The sequence below is a fragment of the Acanthisitta chloris genome, unplaced genomic scaffold (genome assembly GCF_000695815.1).
Source record: "Acanthisitta chloris isolate BGI_N310 unplaced genomic scaffold, ASM69581v1 scaffold2472, whole genome shotgun sequence".
Classification (NCBI taxonomy): Eukaryota; Metazoa; Chordata; class Aves; order Passeriformes; family Acanthisittidae; genus Acanthisitta; species Acanthisitta chloris.
Genome location: NW_008659726.1, coordinates 70,137 through 95,800, shown reverse-complemented (window position 1 = coordinate 95,800; position 25,664 = coordinate 70,137). Strand labels below are relative to the sequence as shown.

The 25,664-nt window shown below is 38.8% G+C and overlaps 1 protein-coding gene across 1 annotated transcript in view; it reads left to right on the top strand.

The window, feature by feature from the left end:
* SIM1 (single-minded family bHLH transcription factor 1) overlaps window positions 1-25,664 on the top strand; it is a 46,987-nt gene that overhangs the window by 16,242 nt on the left and 5,081 nt on the right. The window contains exon 9 of the mRNA XM_009069494.1: window positions 18,767-18,932. Within this exon, the coding sequence (XP_009067742.1) occupies window positions 18,767-18,932 (166 nt within the window). The remainder of the gene's footprint in view (window positions 1-18,766; window positions 18,933-25,664) is intronic.

Here is a 25,664-nt window from a genome sequence, read left to right as displayed (position 1 = left end):
CAGCCCCGAGCCCCGGCGGGGTCTGTCTGCAGCCTGCAAACTGTGCTCGGACCCATCCCCTCCACCCTTCCCCCCAAACCGCACTGCAGGGCAGGTATGCAAACGGGATAATTCCTTCGCCTCAGCTGATTTACCGTTAGAGGCAGCGTCTTCAGATTTTTGCGCATGTATATAGATGTTAGAGGCAGCGTCTTCAGATTTTTGCACATGTATATAGATATATATATATCTCAGAACCTGTTTCCAGACAGACTGACACGCAGGAGGACTATAGTTGTTCTTTCAAGATTTCTCTTTGAGAATGAAGTTACAGCACAGCACAGCTTCATTACACCTTGCTGTCAGTCTCCAAGTCTCCCCTTGTGCTCTTTGCTTAATTGCCTCAAGTGCAGAGGATGGCAGGAGGACAGACCAGGAGCCAGGCTGGCTGAAGTGGGAATGCTGAATGCTGGAAAGGTCCAGCATTGGCTGCAGCAACTTTCATGTGCTGCCTGCAATGCAGGCACTGCCACTGCGTTAAAATCCAGTTTTTGATATACTCAGGTCCTCGAGGTCTCATCAAGTCTGCCTGGCTCTTGATTAGGGTGCTGCAGAGGAAGGGAGAGTGTTCTCCTTGCTTCTGCTGCTGAAATCGCTGCCCTGGCTTCAGGGGATGTGCATAACTTCCCCTCCATTCTTCTTCTTCTTGTTATTATTATTACCATCATTGTCATCATTATTATCCTCTTTCTCTGGCAAGCCTGCCATTCAGAAACACAGACCAGGCCCTGCCATGTGCCAAGGGGCTGTAAACCGAGAAAGGACTGGCTTTTAAAAAAATGTGAGATGTATTCAGCCTCTGAAATGGGTAATGTGAGGTGGAGGGAGCTGTTGGGTTAAGGCTCACAGTGGGAGAGTCAGCTGGGGGGATGCTGAACTCCTTGTACCTAGAGAGACATTAATTGTCTTAATGAGCTACTCAGAGTCAACATGTTATCGCTCAAATTGAGTAAGGTAGGTGGTGAAAATATAGAGGAAAATGAGAGGTTACAGGGACTTGAGGTTTTCCTCTGGTATGAGTTAGGCTCCACTCCAGGAGGGCCAAGCAAAGGTCCTGTAGCACTCAAAATGTGCATCTGTTTAATACACTTTAATCCAGTATAAATCCTATAGCTACTGCATTTCCTTAAGGATTACATTGGTTTATTCCAGTAAACCAAGAGCAGCTGAGATGAGCAGCATGTGTGTATGCTGTGGGTCCCTCCCATGTTTTACCCACCTGGCAGAGGGTGCATGGCAGAGCCCTTGGTGCAGCTTCTGATAGAGGCACAGGAACAGGTTTGCCCATTGCAGCTCGGTCAAACTATAAACCCTGCCACAGGAACAGGTTTGCCCATTGCAGCTGGGTCAAACTGTAAACCCTTTGAGGAAAAATGTGCTTACAGAAGAGAATATCAACCTTTGGATATCAACTCTTGCATGTGGAAGCTGAGGAGAAAGCAAAAGAGGTGCAAACTAGTGGTTTTGTGTTTTGAGAGAACAGAATTGCAATCCCACACATTTGGGATTGCAGGGTGGAAATTGAAAGGTGGGATGAGTCTCACTGGAAATTCATTTAAAAATAGGAAATTTCACTCTTTGGAGTGCAGATTGCAAAAGGGGTCATAAGCTTTGGAAAATGTGGTGCTGGTTTTTGACCTGCTGGTTCCCTGGTCCTCTCACACAGTACTTCACTCAGGGACAAGGAGCTTTTCCTCACTATTGAGAGGAACCTGAGTGCTCTGTCTTGGAAAAGAAGAGATGCTGAGTGTCATAAGTGCCAAACTGCCCTGGAGTAGTTTCAGCATAGGCTGGGAAGGAAGAAAGAGAATCTTTTACCTTGTAGTTTTCCAGGTCCCTTGAGTGATACTGATGATGAAAGCAAAGAATGAGTTTATGCAAAAGGAGCCCCCTCACCACAGTTAACAAAATTAAAATGGTGTCATTTTAATTTTCCATAAATCCCAAGCTTTGAGAACATGAATTCTAAGCTTCAGAACAATTGTTTGTAGTGAGTATATATGCTGAACTAAATGGCATTTTGGCAACAGGAGGAAAGGTGATTTTTTTTGTTTAAGTGCAGTATATAAAAAATGAATATCAATGACCTTTATGGCCTCTGTCTTTAAAGCACACGTATTTGCTCTTCTTTGTATTCCGCTTGGCATATGTGAGGACAGACACAGAATATTTGTTTCTTTTCTTATTTGTTCTGTACACACAGTCACCATATCATTGATTATTAGCTGTGCATGTTTATCACATAGAGGGACTCAAGTATGAGTCAATTAATAGAGAACACAACTGCTGAAGTTAAGTTTATATTTAGATCGCAAACAACCTCCCTTTGAACAAATGGATAATGCAAAGTGCAAAATCCTTTGACTTTCTGAGCACGAGCAAATATTATAATAATTTGTCCCTAGAGAAAGCTAGAGAAGCTTTCCTATATACATTTTGTTGGCCTTTAGCATTTAAAAGAATAGCAATAGTGGTGACATATACAGATAACATGGATTAGGTACCTAATTGTGACTGATATCTATTCTGATGATACAGGATGTATTTGATATGGTTCCAGTTGACCTCTTCTTGTTGCATTGTGTAACTGGCTGATTAGAAGCACAAACTGAATGCAATTTGTTTGAAAGATTATTCCACAAATAACTGCCATATTGACAAATATTTTACCTAACAATGTGGTAAATGCAATTTAGAATGAATTAACCATTAATTGTATCTACACACTTCATCTTTAAGTGATTGTTACTATTCACAGCTTTCTATACTAGCAGATGTGAAATGATTGTATAAGCAAGGTGCTATCTCTGTGTGTGATAGCTCAGACTTCAAAAAGTCCTTCCTGGCTTATTAAGTGGGCTTTAGAGAAATTTGTATTTCATGTGGAAACAAAGCTCTCCCCCTCTTCATGGGCAGTTACAATTCTATATTTTCATAGCTTTTCATAGAAATCCTCTTTTTTCGCCCTGTACATTAGGTCTCACCTCTATCTCTTCCTAGTCAATGGAAGGATCCATGAACTATATTTCCACACTTACAGACCTACCTTTCTCCAGAGTTTCTCTCAAACTGACCTATTTGGAATTGCCACACTTCTCTCCTTAGTCAAAGGTGGATCCATGTTCTCTTGTATCTCTCAAGTGTGTGATGGAGTGTGTAGGATAGTGAACACACTGGGAAAGTTACTGCTTGCAGGAGTAAATCTGTGCATCTCTTATCATATCATTAGTGGAACTAGTTGCATCAGTAAGTTTAGTCAACCAACTTAAATACTTAAGGCTTAGTGACTTTAACTGGATAATGTATTTTGTTTTCTTAAATAGTTGTTAATATTAGAAACAAATTTGGCTTGGTGCTTTTCCTTTATATTTCTCTGTATTAATGGGAATTTTTGCCACTTGTTTAGCTGTGCCCAGAACTGGGTCCCATTTTTTTCTCTTCAGTCTGCAATGTACTTTTCCTAAGACTGGAAAGCCTACTATCATTCACATCATTTGATTAGAAATGTAAATATATAGAGGAATTGTTTTAATAAATCAAAATTCTTGGGAAACATATGCCTCAAAGAAAAAGAATATAAAAGGATTCTTCTTGAACTACTCAGTGCAGTATTCTGTTTGTTCACCATTAGTTTTTATTTCAGACTTGTCTTCCTGGAACATTGTTTATATATTTCTTGCAAATAGGAGACAGGCTTTTCCAGGTGTCCACAATACGCTTCTGCAGTTCTTCTTTGTTCATGTAGGAACTTTCTTAGCTACCATTTGTTTAATTCACTCCAAATTTCTATGCTTGTATTTAAACCAGGTGACTGTAATGGCCAAGGCACTAAAACTGTAAGCCAGAGCCTAAAGTTCATATGAAGAGTTTTATTTCCTAGAGCAAGGATTAAAGGGCTGCAGCTCAGGCCTACAGAAAAAAACCCCTCTAGTTGTTAGTTTAAATGCATACATGCTGAGAGTCTCACATGGCACAAAATTCAAGATTGTAGAAAAGTGTCTTTAGACCAAGGAAGAAGAGTGACTTCAAATGCTTTCCACTTCATCATTTTCCCTTTCAGTGTGTGGCTGCTCCAGGCCTTTGGAAACATCCTCCTCCCAGACACCGAGTTACAGATCTTGTAAAATGTTTGTCTGGGGTTGAGACACATTCAGCTGGGGCAGTGGCTGAAGCAATTACTATCTCCAGCTGTCTGCCTCAGTTCACTGATGAAAGGTACAGGGCCTGCTCCAGGGACTCTAACTCCTAAAACACCACAGTTTATGGTTTAAGGTAAACTGCCACAGGTTTTACTTTAAATGGAAGCATTGGACTGTGCACTGTAGCACAGCTGTTCTTGCTAGAGTAGTTGCTCACACTTTATATTTGCTCTGCCCTTATCACTCTGGATGGCATAAACGAGGCTTGTGAACATCACTGCAGCATCTGGGTGCTTCAGTCACTTTGGGGGTCAGTCCCAGTGGTCCTCCTGAAACCACAGACCATGGACTTTAGGGTTATAGTCACATTGGACTGTGCACTGTAGCACAGCTGTTCTTGCTAGAGTAGTTGCTCACACTTTATATTTGCTCTGCCCTTATCACTCTGGATGGCATAAACGAGGCTTGTGAACATCACTGCAGCATCTGGGTGCTTCAGTCACTTTGGGGGTCAGTCCCAGTGGTCCTCCTGAAACCACAGACCATGGACTTTAGGGTTATAGTCACTGCTCTGTGATAGGGAGCAGATAGTGTCTGCTGGTTTTACCACACCACATTTGTGTCTCGTCTATGGACTGTGTTAGTGGCTGTGCAGGAGACAGGCCAAACATTCCACTGCTATCAAAGGATTCCCTTCCACACTATCACCCTCTCGATATTCTGCACAAAACCGGATGCAGAACTGGTTCCTGCTCTCGTAACAGCAGCACTGAGTTCTTTAAGCAGGCTTAAAATTTTACTAGCTCTGCTTCTGTTCCCTTAATCTGTTGCATATTTGCCCTCATTGCTCTGTGCTGCATCTCAGCAGTGCTGCCATTCCCATGTCTTTTCACTGTAATTATCATGAGGTACAACAGGTGTGTTAAGTTACTAAACTGCTTCTGAAGCAAGATCTTCCCTCTATACTATGGTGTGGTTAGTTTTTATACGTGCACACACAAATGTGGCATTTTGACACGGCCTAAATGAAGTGTTAACAAATAAGAGTCCTTTGTCCATGCAACAGTGGCAAGTATCTGTTTAAAATCTAATTCTCCTCCCCTCACCTCTCTTTTGTACTTTACAGTGTGGGCCAGGCTCCAGCACACATGTTCGTGCTCAGTGGATTACTTCAGAGAAAGCCTCTTTCACTTTGATGACACTATTTATGGAGGCAGGCATCACTCTGTGTGAACAAGGGTATAGCGTCTGACCCTTTGGAAGGCTTGGGATGGCTGAAGTCTGGAGTCAATCTCATGATCTTTAACACAGTTAGACGATTTATTCCTCTTGTTGTCTTTTGTTATCATCCACTTAGTGCAATTAAATTGCAGAAGTCCTGATTTGCTAAAGCACTTGAGCGCATGGCAGGCTCTAAAAGTGCTTAGACATAACTTTCAGTGTATGATTATATCCTAGTGAATTCAGTTTTGAAAGAAAAAAAGTCCCTTAGGCACATGCTTAGAAATAACAATATTCCCTGGCTTTGCCAAGTGGAGATGGCTTGAATAACGCATTTGTTACTGTGTTGAATTGGGACCTAATAAAGAACAGCCGTAGTTTTTCAGCTACAAACCACTGTGTAAAAATCTTGGGGGCAGCAATGTTGAAAATAACACTATTATCTGCTGAAGTTTCAGTGCAGCTATGGAAACTCAAATGCCTGACTAACTAAAGTTTGGCTATATCCCTAGCATTGTGCAGATATTTTGACATAACCTAGAGTGAAGACCTTTAAACCCATCCAATATTCAATGTTCTTACGTGTGTGCTGCCAGTGTGGAAGTGAACATGCCCTGAAGGCAGCCTGTTCCCACGTAGCCTGTAGCTTTGATCCTCTCTCTACTGTGTTTGGCAGCTGGTAACCTGGGCTGCTGCTACAGAAAACTCCCTCTGACTTAGGCCTTGGTTAGCTGAAATCCACACAAAGGCATTGCATGCTATTTTTTATTTGCTGTTTCCAAAGACTGTTTTGTATACAGAACAAAATAATAGCCTTCATGAGGCAGTAGAATCTTTACTTAAATAAAGGCTGGATTTGGGGATAAATAACTTTATAGCATTGTCCCATTTGCAGCCAAACTTCTGAACAGTGTTCCCCCCAAAAATTCTGTTGATCCTAAGGTGCTAGTAGGAGAGTTAGAGTGTCGTCATCTGAAAGATGATCAGCCTCCTTAGTGCTTTCTGGTGTGTGAAAAACAGCAATGGGGGTGGGGACATGGCTTCAGTCCAAAGAAAACTGCCTCTCCGTGTGACTGCAACTGTCTAACATGGGAATACACAACTAGGGCTTGCATGGTGATACCTAGAGAGTTCAAGAGAGCATTAGAAGAGAAGGTGCACAGCACCATTTGCACAGGTGTGGTACTCTGGGGTTGCTGTGTATGTGTATATGCTACAGAAGTGGTCACAACAAGCACAGTAAATCTCATACGTTGTGATCTACTGAGCTTATTGCACAAACCAAATCAAGTGTTCAGTTGCTTCAGCTGCAGATTAGCTGTAGTGTTGGTCCAAGGACAGTTGTAGGTTGGCAGTGGAGTTATCTGCATTTTTATGGGAACAATAAAAGTGTCTCTGCTTAGTCAGAGACACTTCTAGGCATCCGGAAACCTTTGATGAATGTGCGTGTGAAGCAGTGACAACAGAATGACTAAAGACAGCTAAGGCCCCTTCCTGTCCTAGTCAAAGCAATGGCCAAAAGTATTAGCCAGATGATAAATTTAAATTTCTAAAGAAGATCATAGCTAAATGTTATTGTGTTTTGCTAATTTATTTGTTGAGAAATTTTAGATATGCCTAGTATTTCACTACCTATAACCATTCAACCCACTGGAAACTTATTCTTTAGTTTTGTAAGCTGGATTTTAACATGGGCATGCATGTCTTGAAATATGTGTGTTAATGATGAGTTGTGATCCTAACATTGTAAAAAAAGCATTCACTACCATTAAAAGTTTTTTTTAATTTGGTAGAAGGCATGAGGTAAGCAGTAGTTGTGCAGTAGGTGGTGGTTTAAGTTACTCTGTGGCCCAGAGAGTCTAGGTAGTCAAACAGGTTATCCTATATAAATTTAGCATTTAATGGACCCACTTAACAAATATAACTGTGTATAACGTACACTTTGAGGAGACAGAATCAGTGATTACTAGGAAAGTATCAAATAAAATGGAGAATTATGTGTTGCCTTATAGCTTCATGATATTGGCTTTTCTTGTTATTTGTCTCCTGTTTTGTCAACATAAACACTTTGTACATAGTATGTCTCTCAAAGCTGGATGACCAAGCCTGAATCTGGTATCAACAGAGTTTTAGATCCAAGTGGCAAGCAATGTGAGTGGATTTGGCTGCAGTAGAGATTTGGCTGTGGATGGGTAGGAGCTAAAATGCAGCCTAACTCTGGTACAAAAAATGAAATGAGAAAACAGGTATATTAATTTGTAAAAAACCAAATAGCCATTCTCCCTCCAAACCAGAACTCCAGTACTCCTTGCCTGTCTTCCTCCCCTTACCTCCTTTAAAATTTAAGCCAAACCAGAACTCCAGTACTCCTTGCCAGTCTTCCTCCCCTTACCACCTTTAAAATTTAAACCAAAGAAGGCTCAGTTGAAAAGCAGTTAGTAAGTATCATATCTTGGTTTCTTGCTTTGTGGGCAGATAATGGCACATGGTGGCACTCAGAGGCAATTTGTGGGCAGATAATGGCACATGGTGGTGCTCAGAGGCAGAGTGCTCACCTTTGGCCAAACCCAAGGAGCTCTAAAAAAGTGAATCAGAAGGACTTTCATTGTAGAAAAATGTTGCTCATTCTAAGGAAAGAGACAGTCTTATGTCAAGAAAGGCCTAATCTGATGAAAGAGAAAGAGATCTACTCTAAATGGGATACCCTCACCACATGGAGTTCATGAATCCTTTTGCACTCAACATGAGTCTTCACTATGTTGAGTGCAGCTGATCAGAAAAAGCAGACTGGAATGATGGGAAGTACATTATGAGGCATGTAGCAAGACAATTTCCCAATGAGGAACACATAGGATGAACAGTAAGCCATTTTTTCAAGCACACTTTTTTTTCTCAAAGAAATTATTCCCAGATCGCAGAAGCTTATTGAGAGAATCATCCAATAAAAGCTAATTTTTTAAATGTTCACCTGAGGATCTCAGGAAGTTTGTCACAACAAAAGCTTTAATTATGGGGAACACAGAGGAGTTGTTAAAATATGAACTTTTATCCCGAAATTAAGTTACACAATAAATTAATAAAAGTAATAGCAGCAAATTGTCAGGACCACTCTCCACATTTTCAAAGGAACTGAAGTACAAAATTGCTTAACTGCTGTGGTATAGAGTGTAACATAAGAACAGCTGTACAGAATCAGGCACATACTGACAGTGTACATGGGAGATACTTTGGAAAGAGTTTAAAAATAGGACAGCAGTAATGTTTCCTCAGAACTTTCTTCCAGTCTTCAAGTAGTTCAAATGACTTCCTAGAAAGAGGTGAGATCTTTGAGTGTATTAGTTGTCCATGTTTTGTGGTTTTTTTTCTCCACAAATGTATCTGTTTGCTTCCAGAAATGTGAGTTTTTGCCAAGCTTAATTAAATGTGGTAAGAAAGGCCTCCTTTTATATTGAAAGTGCCACCTTTCCACTCCCTTCATAGACCATACTTTTTGTGTTGGAGGTGAAAAATTGCTTCTTACTCATTTTCTCTATGCTGCTCATAATTTACTGATCTCATTTTGTTCTCCCACTCACCTCTTTTTCAGCCTGAGGAGACTCCTTAGCTGTTTGTTTCTCACAGAGAGGCTATTCCAAGCTCATCATCCTTCCTGTCCCACTCTGAGCTTTTTCAGGTTTTCAGATAAGATGGTCAGAGTACACAATATTTGAAATGCCAGTGCATGAGGGGTTTGTGTATGGTATGAGGTATAATCCTTATTTTTATAATCCTCATTTACTGCATAATTGTGCCATGATGAGCATTTTGTTACACTCAGGCCAGTCTGTATTATATTCATAGCCTCTCAGCAATGTGATGCTTCATGCTTTAGTGAAACTCCTCAGTGTAAGTGGTGAATCATATAGACTAGAGGATTTTTCACCACAGTGGAGTTTAAGAATACTAGTTTTAGAAAGTCTGAAACTAGGCTTTTCAGACCATACTTATGCCCCACAGAGGAGAATGTTGTATATACCCTTAATAACTCAGAGTCCATAGCTACAGAATTGTATTTTGTGTCTACTAAACACACAGACACAGGACTTTTATCCAATTTTGTGCCAACGTTTCGGTTACTGTTACTCACAAAACATAGAACAGTCAAATCTTGAAAGTATCTTAATAAGTTTAACCCTTTTCCTTGCCATGAGGAGATAGAACTGTGATGATGCCCTTATCCCTAAAAAAATGCTTGGTTTTAAAATAACAGCATCCAACAACCTTCATGAAAACCATGAGGAGCTCCTGTTGGTTCTCCTTATTGCATACCTTAGAAAGTGCTGTAGAAATCCTTAGTATTTAGAAACCTGTTAATTTACATTCTCTGTCAAAAGGTGTTCAGCATCCTCTCAAATGCTTTTGTCCAAGCGTATCATGTAGCTATTCCCAATGATTTCTGCTCAGTTAGGTACACAATAACAATGGTGTTAAATGTATTCAATCAAATATTTTTATTCATAGAATACATCTCAAATTTATTTTAGCAGTTTAAATAAGTGAGTTTAATGTCTATTTAGTCAAGCATTACAGTAGTGAGGGCTTAAGTAGATTAGAAATAAATGAATCCAATTAAAGAACACATCTGTGAAATTTGATATGTCATAGGCATGAATGAGCTGTTTGCACAGCAACTGTAAAGAAATCATTAATGATTAACTATCTAGAAGAGGTTTAATCAAAGATAAATGATATAGGACATGGTTAAAGACATTTGTGTTGAATACATGGAGATTCTGAAATAACAAAAACATGTTTTGCATCAATAGTGACATGGGTACTGCTCTCAGGAAATGTATTTTTTGTTTTCTGTGGTGATGTGCAGCCAGGGGCTGCAGCTGAGAGTTAGCTTAGTAATATTAACTAGCATGCACTGATAGCAGGAGGTTGTTCCTGCCAGCTAAAAGCTGAAGTTTAATAGGTGAGACAGACAAAGATATTTCACAAGATAACTGTTACCTTCAATAACATATTGTTATCCTCCTTTTCAGAGCTAATATGCAGCAATGTTAAGGTAGAGATTCTCAGAAGCGATCAGTGCTGGGCTAAATTTGACTCTACCAAAGCTAAAAGTCCCCTTGGCTGCCTCGATGGTAAGCTCAGGCAAGTGGCAAGTGCTTGCTAAAATCCCTGGATATATGATTTGTGGCACCAGTAGCCTGTGGGAGGGTTGAGAATTGAATCCAGATCACTTGGCTACTAGACTGGTGTCTTACAGGTGTCAGTGGTATGCAAGGTATATTTTCTTACCAGATAAAAATGTTGAGAATTCTGAGATGGGACAACCTACCCAGTGTAAGAGCTGTATGTTGCACTCTTGTCAGTCTGGCTTTCTGCTAAATGGAAACCTTTCTACAGGCATGTGAGAGAACTTGTGCTTATGTGACACTAATTCCCAAAGGGATGCTGCCTATATGCACTTGCTGATGCACTGGGGTGACACTGGTTTTAATGGGCTGTTTGAAAGGGAGTAGAATCATAGAGTCATAGGGTTATCAGGGTTAAAGGAGACCTCTAAGATCAGCAAGTCCAACCATCAACCTGCCACTTTGCTGGAACCCCTAAACCCTAAACCATATCCTCCAGTGTCAGATCTAGATGGCTCTTAAACACTTCCAGGGATGGTGACTCTACCACCTTTCATGTTCCAGTGCCTGAACACCCTAACAGGGAAAACATTTTTCCTAACATCTAGTCTCAATCTCCTCCCTTCCCCTTTGGGCCCCTCTAGGTCTTTACCAACATCACCTCTGCAAATGTTCCCACAGTTTCAGGCTGTACGACAGAGTAGTTGGAAGAAAAATAATTTAGGCTTTTTAAAGTCTGATTTAATAGGCCTTTATTTAAAGATGTATTCAGAAATATTATTTTGAATGTGAAAGTGAATTTAAAGTAAACCCCTAAATGATAACAGTCACCATAATAGTTTAATAAAGGCTGAGAGTATGAATGTGTGACATGGAGTTTTGCAGGGTTTAACTTGCCTTTAGTTAAAACATTCTTAACTATTTGGTGTCCACTCTCTCCACCAAAAAAAAAAAATTCAAAAATTAAAGTAAAAGCATTGCAGGCTCTGAGGCTATGTCCACCTAATCCAATTTTCTCATTATCAGGCAGATTCTAACACATAAAACATTTATAAACTCCTGTCAAATATATTTCCCCTTTTAACTTGGCAAGAAATGAATATACATCAAATATGACATTTAGCTGGTTGTGCTCCTGAGCATCTTGCATTTGAAAGCATGCACTCCCAGCATAAATAAATGTTATGGAGTTCAACTTAGGTCATCATATTTTATTTATTTAAAGCACTTTTTTCAGTGCTATCTGTAACTAAAAATTCTAATTATATTTATATATAATTAGCCTGGGATATATTAGGCATTTTATTCACAAACAGCAAACAATTCCTGGCACATATTTTCATCTAGCAAGTCTAGTAAATAAAGGCAAATAGAGTGTAGCAAGGTCTTTTTTGTTTTTTGGAGCCGAAGATGGCTAAGCATGTGGTTGGGAATGATGAACTGTGTCTTCAGATTGCTGAAAACTCTGCCACACCATGATCATCTAGAGGCCAGGATGTTTAATTTAACTCCAACTGGCAGCTAGATGTCTGCAGTCTGAAATGAATCCAGCCAGGGAATGTACAAAATTTCTCTGACAGTGGCCATCCAGAGGATATCCTCAGACACCTGCACTAAGTGACCTGTACAGGGAACTTTGTGCTTCAATTTTTCTGAATGTATCAAATAATTTAATTAAACTTCCCCATTTGGATGGCTCTGTCTTTAAAAGCAAATACAGAAACACTATACCTTGTAAGTGAATCTCGTGGCTGGAGAAGCTGTAAACTTTGACTCAACGAGATGTAAACAGCTACTGTTGCTTGTGCTATTTATGGAGATAAATTGGTGCCTGGAACTTAATGAAGGGTTCTGATATACGGAGCTCATACTTCTCCAAACAGAGGCATGGCTTAACCATTAAGTGTACTAATAATAAGCAACCACTTGAAAGATTTCTGGAGGGTGTCTCCAATTTGGTAGGCAGTAGGTCAGGCCTGTATGGGTCTATTCACTCAAGAAGCTTTAGAAAGGAGCGTTGCAAACATCATCCCAATAACTGACAGAACAAAAGAGACAGGGACTAATTATCTCTTAGGTTGCACAACTGAATGTCAGCATAGTTTCATAACAAGCAGTGAGGTTAAACACCTTTTTTCTCACTTTGTCCTGAAATTTGGCTTCCTGTATGAGCTAAGTGAAACCTCCATGTTTTGACTGGTTCTGGAAGATGCTAAAGAGATTGCACATGCTCCTCCTGACAAGTCTCGTGAGCAGACTAAAGCCTTTGTAAACATTTCTGAGACACATTGTACATGAACAGAGGACACAGCAGATGAGGAAATTGTCTGTTTTGTTGTACCATCTGCTGATTTAGAAAGGCATGAAGATGACAAACAGCCAGAATCTGTTCTCTTTTCACTCATCTGCTGAATGGTGCTCTGTTAGCATTGCATGAGCTGGAGTGTGGAAATGTTAAAAGTTGCAGGCATTGTTTAAAAGCAAAAAAATGATATATTGCAGTATTGTGGTCAGACATGCATGAGGAAGTGCCAGACATTTACCACCTTCATGTTTGATTTTAGCTGAGCTGCAACAACTCAGCAAAATAGACTGAACATTAATGAGCTTAACACCTTTAGTTTTATCTTGGGAGTTCTATTGTTAAACTGGCAGAAATTCTGACAAATATAATTTTTCTGATTTTGTAGTAGAAGAAATGCAGAGTGTGTATGAAATTTTTCATATTTTTGTTTTGTGTGTGTGTGTGTAAAAATAGAGGAAATGAACATAAATTATGTATTCAGTGGAAATAGTGCAACAAATTATAATCACACCCTGTTTTCTTTTGCATGAATGATGCTTTCTGCTTTGCTTTGTCATGTGAATGATTGTATCCATGATGCAGGAACCCATTGCACTAAGATCCCCTAATGCATTTACATTCAACTTGTACCTCGTGGACTACTTTAATGTGCGTAAGGAATGACAGGTGTAGGTTATTCATTATCTGCCATGATTTCCAGTGACACTGCAATCACTGCATATTGCTCAGACTATCAATTGAAAGATACCTAAGAATAAGAGCTCCAGTTGTATATTGATGTTTTGACTGCTGTTGGAGAGAATCAACTGAAATACATTTCTAATCCAATGCTGCAACTCCACATATGAAAACTGAATTTCTGCTGATCTTCTTTAAGGTCTCTAAATTTAGTGTCTTTTGAAGGAAGTAAATACACTGTAAATACCTGCCCCTTTGCTGGTTATCTGTGTATTCACAGCCACTGCATATATAGCTTGCCTTTCTGGTAATGCAGTGGTATTTGTGTAAAAAGATGCTTTTTCTTATGGCTTTTGCAGACTTTTCCATGGGTCAAGCATTTAATCTTCTTTTCTGAAGGTTTTCTTCTTGTTTTGAAGGTTATGCTGCTTTTGAATGTGGATATATAAGATTTGTGGGTTTGAGTCTGATTGTCCTTTTTACGTACTTTTGGCTTTATCTGAATATTTATTCTTCACTAACAGATGTCATTATTTTACTTCTTTTTCTGGCTATATCCTATTTAGCTGATCTTTCTGTTTGGAAGCATTTTTTGATGCCTTGAGCAACCTGGTCTAGTGGGGAGGTGTCCCTGCCTATGGCAGAGGGTTCGGACCAGATGGTCCATTCCAAACCCTAAAATTCTGTGATTCTATGATTCAGGACTTAAGTTCTCTTCTGTTCCAAACCAACACTGTTTTTTAAGTAGAGAATCTTGCAATTTATTTGTGCCTTTATCTCTCTAAGGTTAATGTCTAATATCATTTTAGCTTTTAGATTTTAGTTAAATTAGTCCCAAATTTCACCCTGTTAGCTAAAGAAACACAACTGCAAAAAAAGTCCAGCTTATCTGTACAGTTTTAGTTTGTCTTGGGTCACACTGTGTCCACTAGGCCTCTGTCACTATTTCCAGTCTTCCTAATGTTATTTCTGTCAATGCTGACTCACCCTTTCCACATCTCTTTTTTCCTTCAAAAAGTCCATATAAAACAACTCTCTTTTTTTCTGTTTCATGATGAACCCTAACCACATGCTTAATCACCATGTTTGTTCAAGCTGTGTTTGCAGAGAATTCAGGTTTTGTGCTGCTCTGATACTCCCTTACTGTTAATTTTTGGGTCTGTCTTCTAATGTTTCTTTGTCTCTTCCTCAAACTTTTATTAGACAGACTGTTGCTAACATGTTTCATAGAGTACATTTTGACAGCAGTAGTAGGGAGAAAGTGTTTTTTAAAGCTGAACTTTGAGAACTCTTCACACAAGAGTTGCAGATCCAACCAACATCCAAGTCATGTGCAAACAGATTAGCTTCTTCTTCCAAATGATTTGCTGCTCTAGCCTGTGTCCTTCACCATCTATGCAAATTGCTACAGCTAGCTGCCTTTTGTAAAGAAAGCTTTGTAGTCAACTTTCAGATGTTTCATTGCAGAGAAATGCTGTTGGTTTTTCATGGTGAACGTTTAGTACACCAATAAGTACTTTCAAAATCAGGCTCAAGCTTCATAAGGAGCAGTGGAAGAGCCAGAGACATGTTACAGAGTGGAAATGCTTCTGGGAGTTAGGTCTGAGCAGAAAATGGGAAGTAGCATATTGTAGCAAGAGGATTTTATGATTTGTCTGCTGATTTCTTTTTGCTTACAGTGAAGCTCGTTAATCCAGTCTGTAGGTGCCTGATACATTGACCATACCAGCCAGATTCTCATATGTGTGTGTGGGAGGGACAAGATAGAGGAAGAAAAATACATTTTTTGAAGCATATGCTACCAAAAGCATATGCATCCAAGTTTTTTTTGAGGAGCCAAAGAGGACCTAGAATTTCCATCCAATTGTGGAAAGAATGGCTGTTTCCCATCATGGAAAGGTGGAGGTCTTCATTGTGTTTCCCTTTGCAGAGAAGCTTCACTTTGGTCTTGTCTGGATTCAGTTTGATCCATCTGGTCTTCATTTAAGAGCTAATTTCCTGTAGTTATTCTGATGTTTTATAGTGATGATAGTTGCATCAGAAAATGAGATAAATAGTAGATTGTCAGCAACATACTGTTAGCAATTGAACACATGCCATATCACTCTCTCTCTCAGCAGTCTCATGTAGATAGATGTAGATTCTATAGATCCCTGTGGGATTGTGAAGGTGAGGACCTTGGAGGAAGAGGCTTGTATCCACCTCCTTTTTTTTAATTACATGTAGAACACAAGTTGCAGTACTACTGTGTGGCTGGGACTGGGTGATAGTGGATTCAGGTGCCTGAGAACAGGAATCTAAAGATTAAAGTTCTATGGTTGGTGGAAGTTTTATAAATTCCTCCAGGAAGTTGTCAGAATTTCCATCTGTAATTTGTGTATCACTAGGAGCTCTGCTTTGTCTAGTCCTTTGCCTCACAGTGTGTATGAATATGCTCAAAATTTTAATTTGAGGTGGAATGTCTTTGGTGCCTGACATTGAGAGTACTGGACCCTTCTTCTATGCTTTCTTTGCCTTTTTATTTTTTTCAGAACTTCTGGTATTTATCTTGGGCAGTTACTGGTGGTGTTCTGGTGTCTCTCTTGGTTATTCTGAAGGGTAGCTGTGCAAGGACAGGGTTGAGATGGTATTGAATCATGACTCAATGATGCAAGAAAGTCCAGGTGTTTCATCTGCAAAGAAAGCACAGATGTGTTTTTTTAATAAGGGGAAACTTGGCATTTGGCAGCAAGAACTTCAGGGTAACATCATCTTTAATGATGTTACCACCTAAACAACTGGCTGCATATACCAGCTTGTGGTGTTTATTCTAATGTGTGGCCTTGGAAAAGTAACACAGAAAGGTGTGCAAGGTTTTGGTCAGTCTGATTTGGCTGGTTTGTTTTTATTTTGGTTCCCATGAGCTAGAAGTGTTGTAGGGTGTTGTCTCTATGATTTGAATTCTTGGCCCTTACACAGCCTGTAACAGCAGGCAGGCAGTGGTGGATGGGCAGTCTGTGGTCTGAACAGCAGGGTGGTATTTTGCCCACTTTTTAAAAACTCTTTCACTGGTTTGAGAAAGCAGCAGACTCCAGAGATGAGGAGTAATGGCAAGAGCACCGAGCTATGGTTCTCCAGCAAAAAGGGAAGTAAAACTGAAACACAACCTCCTCATACCCCTAAGGCTGTGAACTACTTAGTTTTGATTAATTTTAGTTTCTGGAGGCAATATTTTCTGCATCTGACACTGAGACCACAGGCTTCTTCTTCTTCTTATAATCCAATAGTCAGGGGGAATGTGTATATCAGGATGAGACTGATAGTTTTTTTCAGGACTATTGATAAAATCTCATGCTATTATAGTAGTTAAATATGAAGGCTATTTGACATCCTTTGTTTCTGATGCTTTGTATAACATAAAGAATATTTGGTAGGAATCAATTATGAAGCCAGATGCTTTGCATGTCAACTCAAGGTGTCTGGATGAAAATTCTGAGGGTAACCATGGGAGAGATTAATGATTTCAAATTATGTGGATGAGCCATACCTGTCAAATAGGCCAAAGCAAATCCCCATATTCAGATGCTTTCACTGCAGGCAGGATATTATAGCAGAGACCTATCTCTATTAAAGCCAAACTATGAAGAAATTGCCTCATTAAGAAGTAATTTTACATTACAAAGAGTTTTTTATACTTGACCAATCCCTGTCTGCTATGGACTGAAAACAGTGTAGTCAGTGCTGTTTTAATGCCAGGGATTCACTTTCCTGTGTTATACATACCAGGATACATACACATTGTCTGCATTACCAAAACCCCTAAGCCTCTTCAACCAACAAGTTTGCTGTTCATCAATGCAAAAAAAAAATATTGTAGAACTGGGATGAATTGATTTGCCTGTTCTGCTGGTTTATCTGTGGGTGTTCGAAGATTCATCCTATTTCACTTATTTCAGTGATTTATCAAATTTATCCCCCTGCCACCCACTTTTATCTGTAAACATTTCAGTGTACTAAGCTCTGATATGCTCAGGTGTGTTGCACCTTTCTAGAAAAATGTTATATTCTTATGGCTTGCACATCGGTGTATGTGTGATTATAGAGCAAGAGATTGTTACTAAAGCTGGGCAAACAATTAATTATTAATATAATTCATTAGGTGTGAATTTTTAGCTTTAGACTGAGTAATGTGTGAGTAAATATGCTGCCTACTTGACTGCATAAGAGAAGCATTATTCTTCCCTTGTTCTCCTATTCTCTATTGATAATACAAAGGAAGGGGAAAGCCATGAATTCTTCCTCTTTTCCTCCAGGTAGGTAGGTCAGGAAGAAGCTCTTGCTTTGCTCTCTTTTAATAAATCATTGTCAGAATAGGTTCCTTATGAATACATGAAAGCTGGGGAGCTCATTTCTTACTCCCCTGGGGATCAGCAGACATGCAGATGTGTGCAGGGAGCTGCAGTCCAATGCATATGCCCTCATTATGTTTAGTAAGACATTGTGAACAATGCCAGTTTTCCTTACTTTTATGTATTCATTAGAAAGTTTCAAGAAACTAATGCTGAGCTTCACAAACTGCTGTTATAAATAGCTCTCCTTACAAAAACCTCCAGTATTTTTTAAGTGGGGGACACACTATTTCAATCAAAAATTTGTACTTATATAGCTGTTTTCTCTAACTGGTAAACTGGTGTAAGAAACCCCAAAGAGAGGAAAAAACACTCATAAGACTCATAGAAGGATAAAAAATTATGTCAATCGCCTGAAACTTTGTAAGCAATGAAAAATACAGCCTTAAAGATCAAGAGTTTTTCTTTAATAAAATGAAGTTGTTCAATTTATTTAGTCTTCTACGTGGGCTGTTATATTCACCCCACACGTGCATGAACACACACACACACACACATACACATGTGGTAAGTTTGTAGTTGAAAGAGTTTTGAGGAAAATGTATCCTATTTACTGCTTAGCTAGGTAACCAATGTCGAACTGCAATATAAATCTCAGAAATTTCCATCCCATTGCTTTTTATTGCTGAAAAAAGTAGATCAGGCTGATAACAGCTGGATATAAAAAGCAATCATATTTTCAGTACAAAAATAGTGCTATTGTGAAGTAAGCTCTACTCCATAAATGTATTAGTGGGATATACTGCCTTGCCCTGAATGGTTTTATTCTTTCTCCTTAAAAATATCTTTTGTTTCCACCCCCTACTAAGAAGGAAGGAATGTTTTCCATTAAGATATGAAGTGAGGTTTTTTTCACTTTTGCCTTTTGTATAGGGATACTGAATATAAAGGACTGCAGCTCTCCCTGGATCAGGTCACTGCGACCAAGCCGACGTTCTCGTATGCAAATTCAACTCCGACCATAACGGATAACAGAAAGGGAAGCAAATCTCGCCTCTCGAGCACAAAGTCAAAATCAAGGACATCACCATACCCACAGGTAGCTCTCTTTGAAAACCAAACTGGATTCTTTTTGAATATCTTGATTTTTGACTGCTGTTTCACACCAGTAACTAGAACGGGCCAAAGAACATGTTACTCAAAGGGAAGAAAGAATGGCAGGTTAGAAGATCTTGAGAGAAGGATATGTTTCTTTAAACTGTTTCTAAAAGCCTAGAAATATTTGTATTTTATCATGCATGATACATCATCACCAACAATAAGAGTGCAGGGCTAAGAGTTGATGAGGAGTGACAGTAGGACAGGTGAAGATGTTGGTTTTGAAATTCTTGATTTGAGAGGATTGTGAGTTTTGCTATATGGGAAAGCTTAGTTTTCTTACTCTTTAATAATTCCAGCATATCTAGAAAGCTGCCAGATGTTTGTCAACAGTTTAATACTGAAATCTTAGTCAAGTGGAGCAAGTTTAGAGGAGGGAAAGCTGCCAACTAACTTGCTGAACTGCAACAAGAAAACTTTTCTGTGTACAGATTTTTGAAAGGGAGAAAGCACTAGGAGCTGGTCATTGGCATCAGTAGACTTTAATTTCCCAGATTCTATTTTCAAGCCTAATGTGTAAGCAACATGTCTCTGCTCAGAGAATGGACCAGACTTGGCTGGATCTGTGAACTGGAGCTTACCTAATACATTTATGCAACTGATTTATGCAGACAGTGCCACAGCACTTGCATATTTGCACTGTCAAACCTTTAGTTCAAATAAATGTTTGTTAAAATAGCCATGATGTTTACTAATGATACAACTCTTAAAACCCATATGCCTCCACACAGTGTATATAAATGTATGCATTCATGATGTAACTTTGAAGAGCTACGTATTTGTAAAGAGCCTGGGTCAATATTTAACTGATAATGACCTTAATGACTACAGTTTCTCTGCAGGCACAATGTTTTTTAAACTGACCTCTAAGGTGTATAATGTGAGCCCAAATATCTACATCACTTCCTTGTTTTCTTTCTCTTTTCCCCCTCAAAAGTACCAAGGGTAAGGATCTCAGTTAAATGACATCTGCTTTTGGAACAGAGAATATGCAATTGAGCACCTAGATAAAAATTTAAATTCCTAATTTTAAGAATCTAATATTGTCAGAGGCTGCTATAGCCCATTTGTTCATACACGTTTCTGTGGGTCATTAAAAAACCTTTTCCCTTGAATGCAGTATACCAAACAATTGTAATCAAAATGTTTCAGAGAATTGGGGAAGATACTTACAAATCATTCTAAATTTGATCTTATAGATTACTATCTTTGATTTACTGAAATTACACTTCATCTCCCCTTACACAGTCCTTTCCAAAGTACTCATTTGCTAGCAGGACAATCCCAACTGACGACTTGTTATCCTTCCACATCCATCTGAATTCTGAAAGTGTGACTTTCATCAATACCTCCTTATTCTCTCTGCCACCAGAAAAAAAACAGAACTAGCAGTGCGGTGTTGTTGGTTTATCAGGGATCATTGTCTGAAAGTTCAGGGTGCTTAGTCTCCAGTTTCATTTTGCATCCTCATTACCAGCTGCCTGGTGCTAAAGCCACAGATTTAATCATTCAAAAAGAAGCAGCCATGGTAGCTGCCAGTATCTTGAAAAATGGTCATACTTTTCATTGTAGCCCATCACCACAAGTAACGCTGGCAGCTTGGCTTTGCCCTCCCTGTCATCCTTCTCCACCACTGAATAAACTGTTGAAAGACTAAGAGAAGCTGTTTTGAAGAACATGCAGCAGGTGGTACAGCCTGTGTCCCTCAGTCTCCTGCCCATGTAATTTGCCAGTCAGTTGAGGGGAATTAGAGTGTGACTTAAAAGCTGCTGCTGAGCAGCAAGGTCACGGGTTTTGGCTTACACAGGAGCCTGGATGTGGTGGAGAAAGGAATCAGGAAGTTTATTAGTAAAATACTGGCAGTGGACAAAGTATTTCTAAAAGTCAAGGGCACCTAGGAGATTTTAAATGTACATACTTTCTTTCCTTTTTTTATTTTCCTCTTTATTTTTCTCCCCTTACCATTTCTTTTGTTTCTCTCTTGAAGAGAAAAAGAAATCATATGCTTTATTGGGTGCTGACTGAGAATCCTCTCCCTTGCCAGCTGTGTGCCCCTACATGAGATGTGAACTGTATGAAAAACAAGTAAATCAATTTCAACTGAATCTTTAGTACTAGGACGAAAAGTGGATATTTTGGTCATGTAAGTCAGTGCTAATGTTTTTCCCTCAAATATTATGCAAAAGCAGTCATAGCATAATATGGAGCTTGTAGACTCTGCAAGTAAAACTGAGTTCATTAATTTGGAGCCATTGCTCAGCATTTGATAAACACTGCCTGAAGTTAGTACAGTGGGTTAGTGGGTTCTGTGAAATCATCCCTAGGCAGGGGAAGGGCAAGCAGAAAGGACAACAACCCAAAACTCATGACACAGCTGTAGAATTTGCCCAGACACTTTCAACAGTGTTTTCCTAGTCCCGTCCTACAGGAGAGGTGCAGAACTGAAAGAGATGTTGGGAAAAAAACCCAGGAGAGATGAAGATTTGATAGATATTTGCAGAAAAAGGAAACTTTGGTTGGTTAAAAGTTGCCTGAAGTCTTCCCCCATAATAACAATAATTGTTGTGAGGGGGTCCCAAAATAGAGCCCTGGGCCTCATTTATTTTTTGTTCCCAAAGCCTATCCCTGGACCTCATTTATTCTATACACAGGAAATAGCAACAAGATTGGAAAAACATTTTAATTGTGATCATCTGAACTGATTTGGAGTTTAATGCCCCATTAATGATGATTGCCTAAAGAAAATATTAAAAGTTGTCTGCTGTCTGCCTCTAATGGAAATGTTTTATGGTCAGATCTAGAGAAATATTTATTGCTTCATATCACATTTTAGTTCTTGGATAAAGATTTTGTGTATATATAAGAATGCATGCACACAAGTAAGGTTGCCACCAAGAGCTGTTGGATGGAGGCTTTGGTGTGTTTTATGGCATGCATGAAGTTTTGGAAGTTGGTGTATATTAATACACCTGATTTCAAAGGTATATTGATTTTATAGCTCTTTTAAATGGATAATCTGGATTAATTCTGCAATCCTTTTGGGCATATCACCCCTTGGGGTAAAGATAACAGGATCAGGCTGACTTCTAATCAGTTTGGGGGTTTTGTTTTGTTTTGGTTTTGTTTTGGTTTTGTTTCAGTTTGTTTGGATTACATTTCTTCTTGTAGCCTTAAAGCTTTGGCAACTTCCAGTGTATTCAAAAGCAAAGCAAACCCCTCTTTTTATGGTAAACATAACTCCTGGCCTGGTGAAGAGTCACCAGCAGTGGGGGTTATTTTAATGGACATGCTGTATTACTTTAATCTAAGCCTTTCACCATCTGTTCTGCTTATAATAGTGAATGCGAAAAGAACATATTTTACATTTCAGGATTACATTAGTAAAAAGTAAGATAAAAGTGATTTAAAAGCATGCATATGTTCTTAGTACAATGCAGCCTGCATCTGTGATGTTTTTTTTTCTCATGGTTAAGACACAAATCAAGAGGAAAGCTGCTAATGCTGATGTAGTGAAAGTTTTTCGTGGAAAAGAGGACTCTGAGAGGGTTTCACTACGTAGTTAATGTTTATAATGGTAACAACCTGAGGAGGCTGCCAGAAAATTATATATCTGTAACATCTTTTGTCTGAACATCTGGCCTAGTGCATGGAGCAGGCTGATGTTGCTGTGGATGGCAGAATGGCTCCTCAGGCCAGTGAGACACCTGTAGGGATGGAGGGTCAGGCAAAAAAAAGAGATATTGTCTACTGGCCTAATACACTTCCATGGGCTCTCACAAAGTAAGCTTTTCTTAGACATGGAATGTATATGTTCCTATTTCCTTCAGCCCTCCTGAAGTTTTTCTTGGAATGTAAACAGCATTAGTGATGGCTTATAGCCCCTTTCTATGTTGGTGCTAATCCTGCTGGTTTGCCCTCACTGTCATAGTGCACTGCTTAGCACTCTGGGAGGCATTTCTCATTTTCAGAGGTGCAATTCAGTTTCCTGGAATGATCTGGAGGATCAGATAATAAATTTAATTTATTTATTGTTGTTGTTTATGCCAGAAGACAACTCAGAAATCACCTGAAGTGATTTCAGATGTTGCCTGTCTGAAGCTCTTTATCACTGTCTGCTGGTTAAATTTTGCCAAGACAACAGAAGTAATAAATTACTTTTGTCTTCTGAGTCAGAAGGCAAAAATTGGCAGAAAGGAAAACATTTATGGTGAGGCATGACTAGGATAGAAAAAAAAAGTTCACTGATTTTTATTTGCCCTAACTTTCATTAAATCTGATTCCATTTTTTATAGTCTTTCATCACTTGACACATGGGAGCCTAATTCTGACTTGAGAGATAGTGTTTCCACTCCCATTTCAGTAGAGCAGTATCTTTGATCATCCTTTCATTTCTCCCCCTATCAACATGTCACACATGCCCATATTTGAAGGCTCCACCTGTCAACATCAGATTCCCAGAAGCAGCAGTGACAGGACTGCAGTGGTGGAGGCAGCCTGAAGATGCCAAATAGAGATGTGGATACCTTTAGAGGGAATTAGATATATTTTTGCCCTGTGTCTGCTTATGTTGTTCCTAAAGAATAAGTATTCATATCAAAACTTAGCAGACAATGTGGACCACAACATATTCACTGCATTAATTTAACTCTGTCCATGGCCTAGCAGCTGCTAAGGGGCAGATCTCAAATGGTCATCATTTACATCAAGGTCAAAGCAGATGCATCAGGTGTTATTCTTGACTGCAACAACATTATATGACATCTCATAGTGTGTTTCTGGCATACTAAACACACACCCTGTGAGATTATTTCCCTTTCTTTAAGAGACGTGCATGTGCATTCAAGTGCAATGGAGTCCTTTGTGGTTAGGTTCAAGATGAAAACAAACAAAAAAAAAGAGCAAATTTTCAGTTAAATGAAGAAATTCCCTTCAAGAGAAGCTATGTTGGATCCTGAAGTGTCTTCAGAGAAAGAGAACTAATAGAAGAATATCTAGCAGAGCTAAAGGAAATTAAGGGTTTTCAGTTTGAAAGATTGTCTGGCATTTATTACCATAATAAATTGTCAAAATAAAAAAGAAATTTCATGATAATATTCTTGGAAATTAATTTTCCTTATCCTGATGAAAGAAATACATACTATGAGTTTTGGTTTGAGTGAGAAAATAAATCAACTTTTGACTTTTCTTTACTTGCATTTAGGCTTCTATTAGATAATATTTCAGCTTAATTTTAAAAATTAAGAAGTCTAGTTTATAAAAGTCAAATCAAAAAAACCCACTAAAAATAATTGTAAAATTAAGAACAGACACAAAAGTTGTTTTCATTCTATAAATATCCATTTCAGCTAATGTATAATAGTTGTTAATAGTTGTTAATAATCTTGTTACTAATTCTATTTTTTTATTGAAAACTCAATTTTATCTATACATTTTTGTCACAAGGTTTACAATAATTCAGTTGTTATTTATGAAGGTATTTTTGTGACATTAGATCTGATAGGATAATAGAAGAGTTAGATTCTCCAGTTGGTCACATAACACTGTGATGACTGAAAAAAATTCCTAGTCAACATATGCTGAGTTACTGGTGTTTACAAGAACTCTTTTGTGGCTCTGGAACTATCTAACCCTCATGGAAAATCAGATTTATCTTTTCCTCTCTAAAACCTTGTGATGAGTATGGTGGTAATACCTTGCTGACCTCCTCCATACCTATTGTTAGGCTTTTTGCCTATGACTATTCTTCTGACAAAATATAATTGCCTTCCTCAAAGCCATGACCCTTTCTCTGTTTCCTTTAAATAACCTATCGTGTTAACAACCAGTATTCACATCTATAAACTGCAATACTGAAGAAATACCCAATTAAAGGCCAAAACCACTTCTGATTTTGCACAGATGGTTTAAGTTTCTCTAAGTCAAACATCTGGTCGGTACTTTCGATTGGTAAGTGCATAAAACCTTGATCCTGGCTGATAATGAGGAGTTTCATAGCAACTTAATTTAATGAGAAGGAAGGTAAGCTTATGTTAGGTCTCTTAAAAGGAAAGGCAGAGTGAGCATCTGGAAGGTGAGGGAGGGAATGGGAGAATTCCAAAGTTTCATGTTGTAATATATTGATTTGTGACATGAGTGTGCACTGCTGAAGACATGAACATGTACAGCTTTGGTCTCATCCCAGTCCGTAATCATGGGTGAAATTGATTTAAAGATGTTCCACGAAGTTTGACAGTTCCAATAAATAAAAAGATTTAAAAATGAGATAGCTAAATCCTAGGAGGTTTAAGAAGTGTATTTTTTTTTTCCTTTCCCAAAAGGTATCTAAAAGTTTGAAACATTCATTATGAATATCTAGAAATCTGTGACATTTAACTTAACCCTTACTTCTCTCTAAACAAATGCCCGTGCTCCTATTCTGATTAATTTTCTGACTGCCTTCTTGTTGTTTCTTCTGTGTTGGGAGGGCACTGCTGAAGTGAGGTTGCCAAATGCCCACTTTGCCTATTTTGGCTAGCAGTCACTTTTCCTGACAAATAGTTTTTGGGTTTTCCTTAAGCAGTCACTTTTCCTGACAAATAGTTTCTGGATTTTCCTTGTAGCCATGTAGCAACAGAGCTGTGATGTTTAGCTTCCTATCTATCTGCCATCACTTTGGATCTTTACCTCGTAGAAA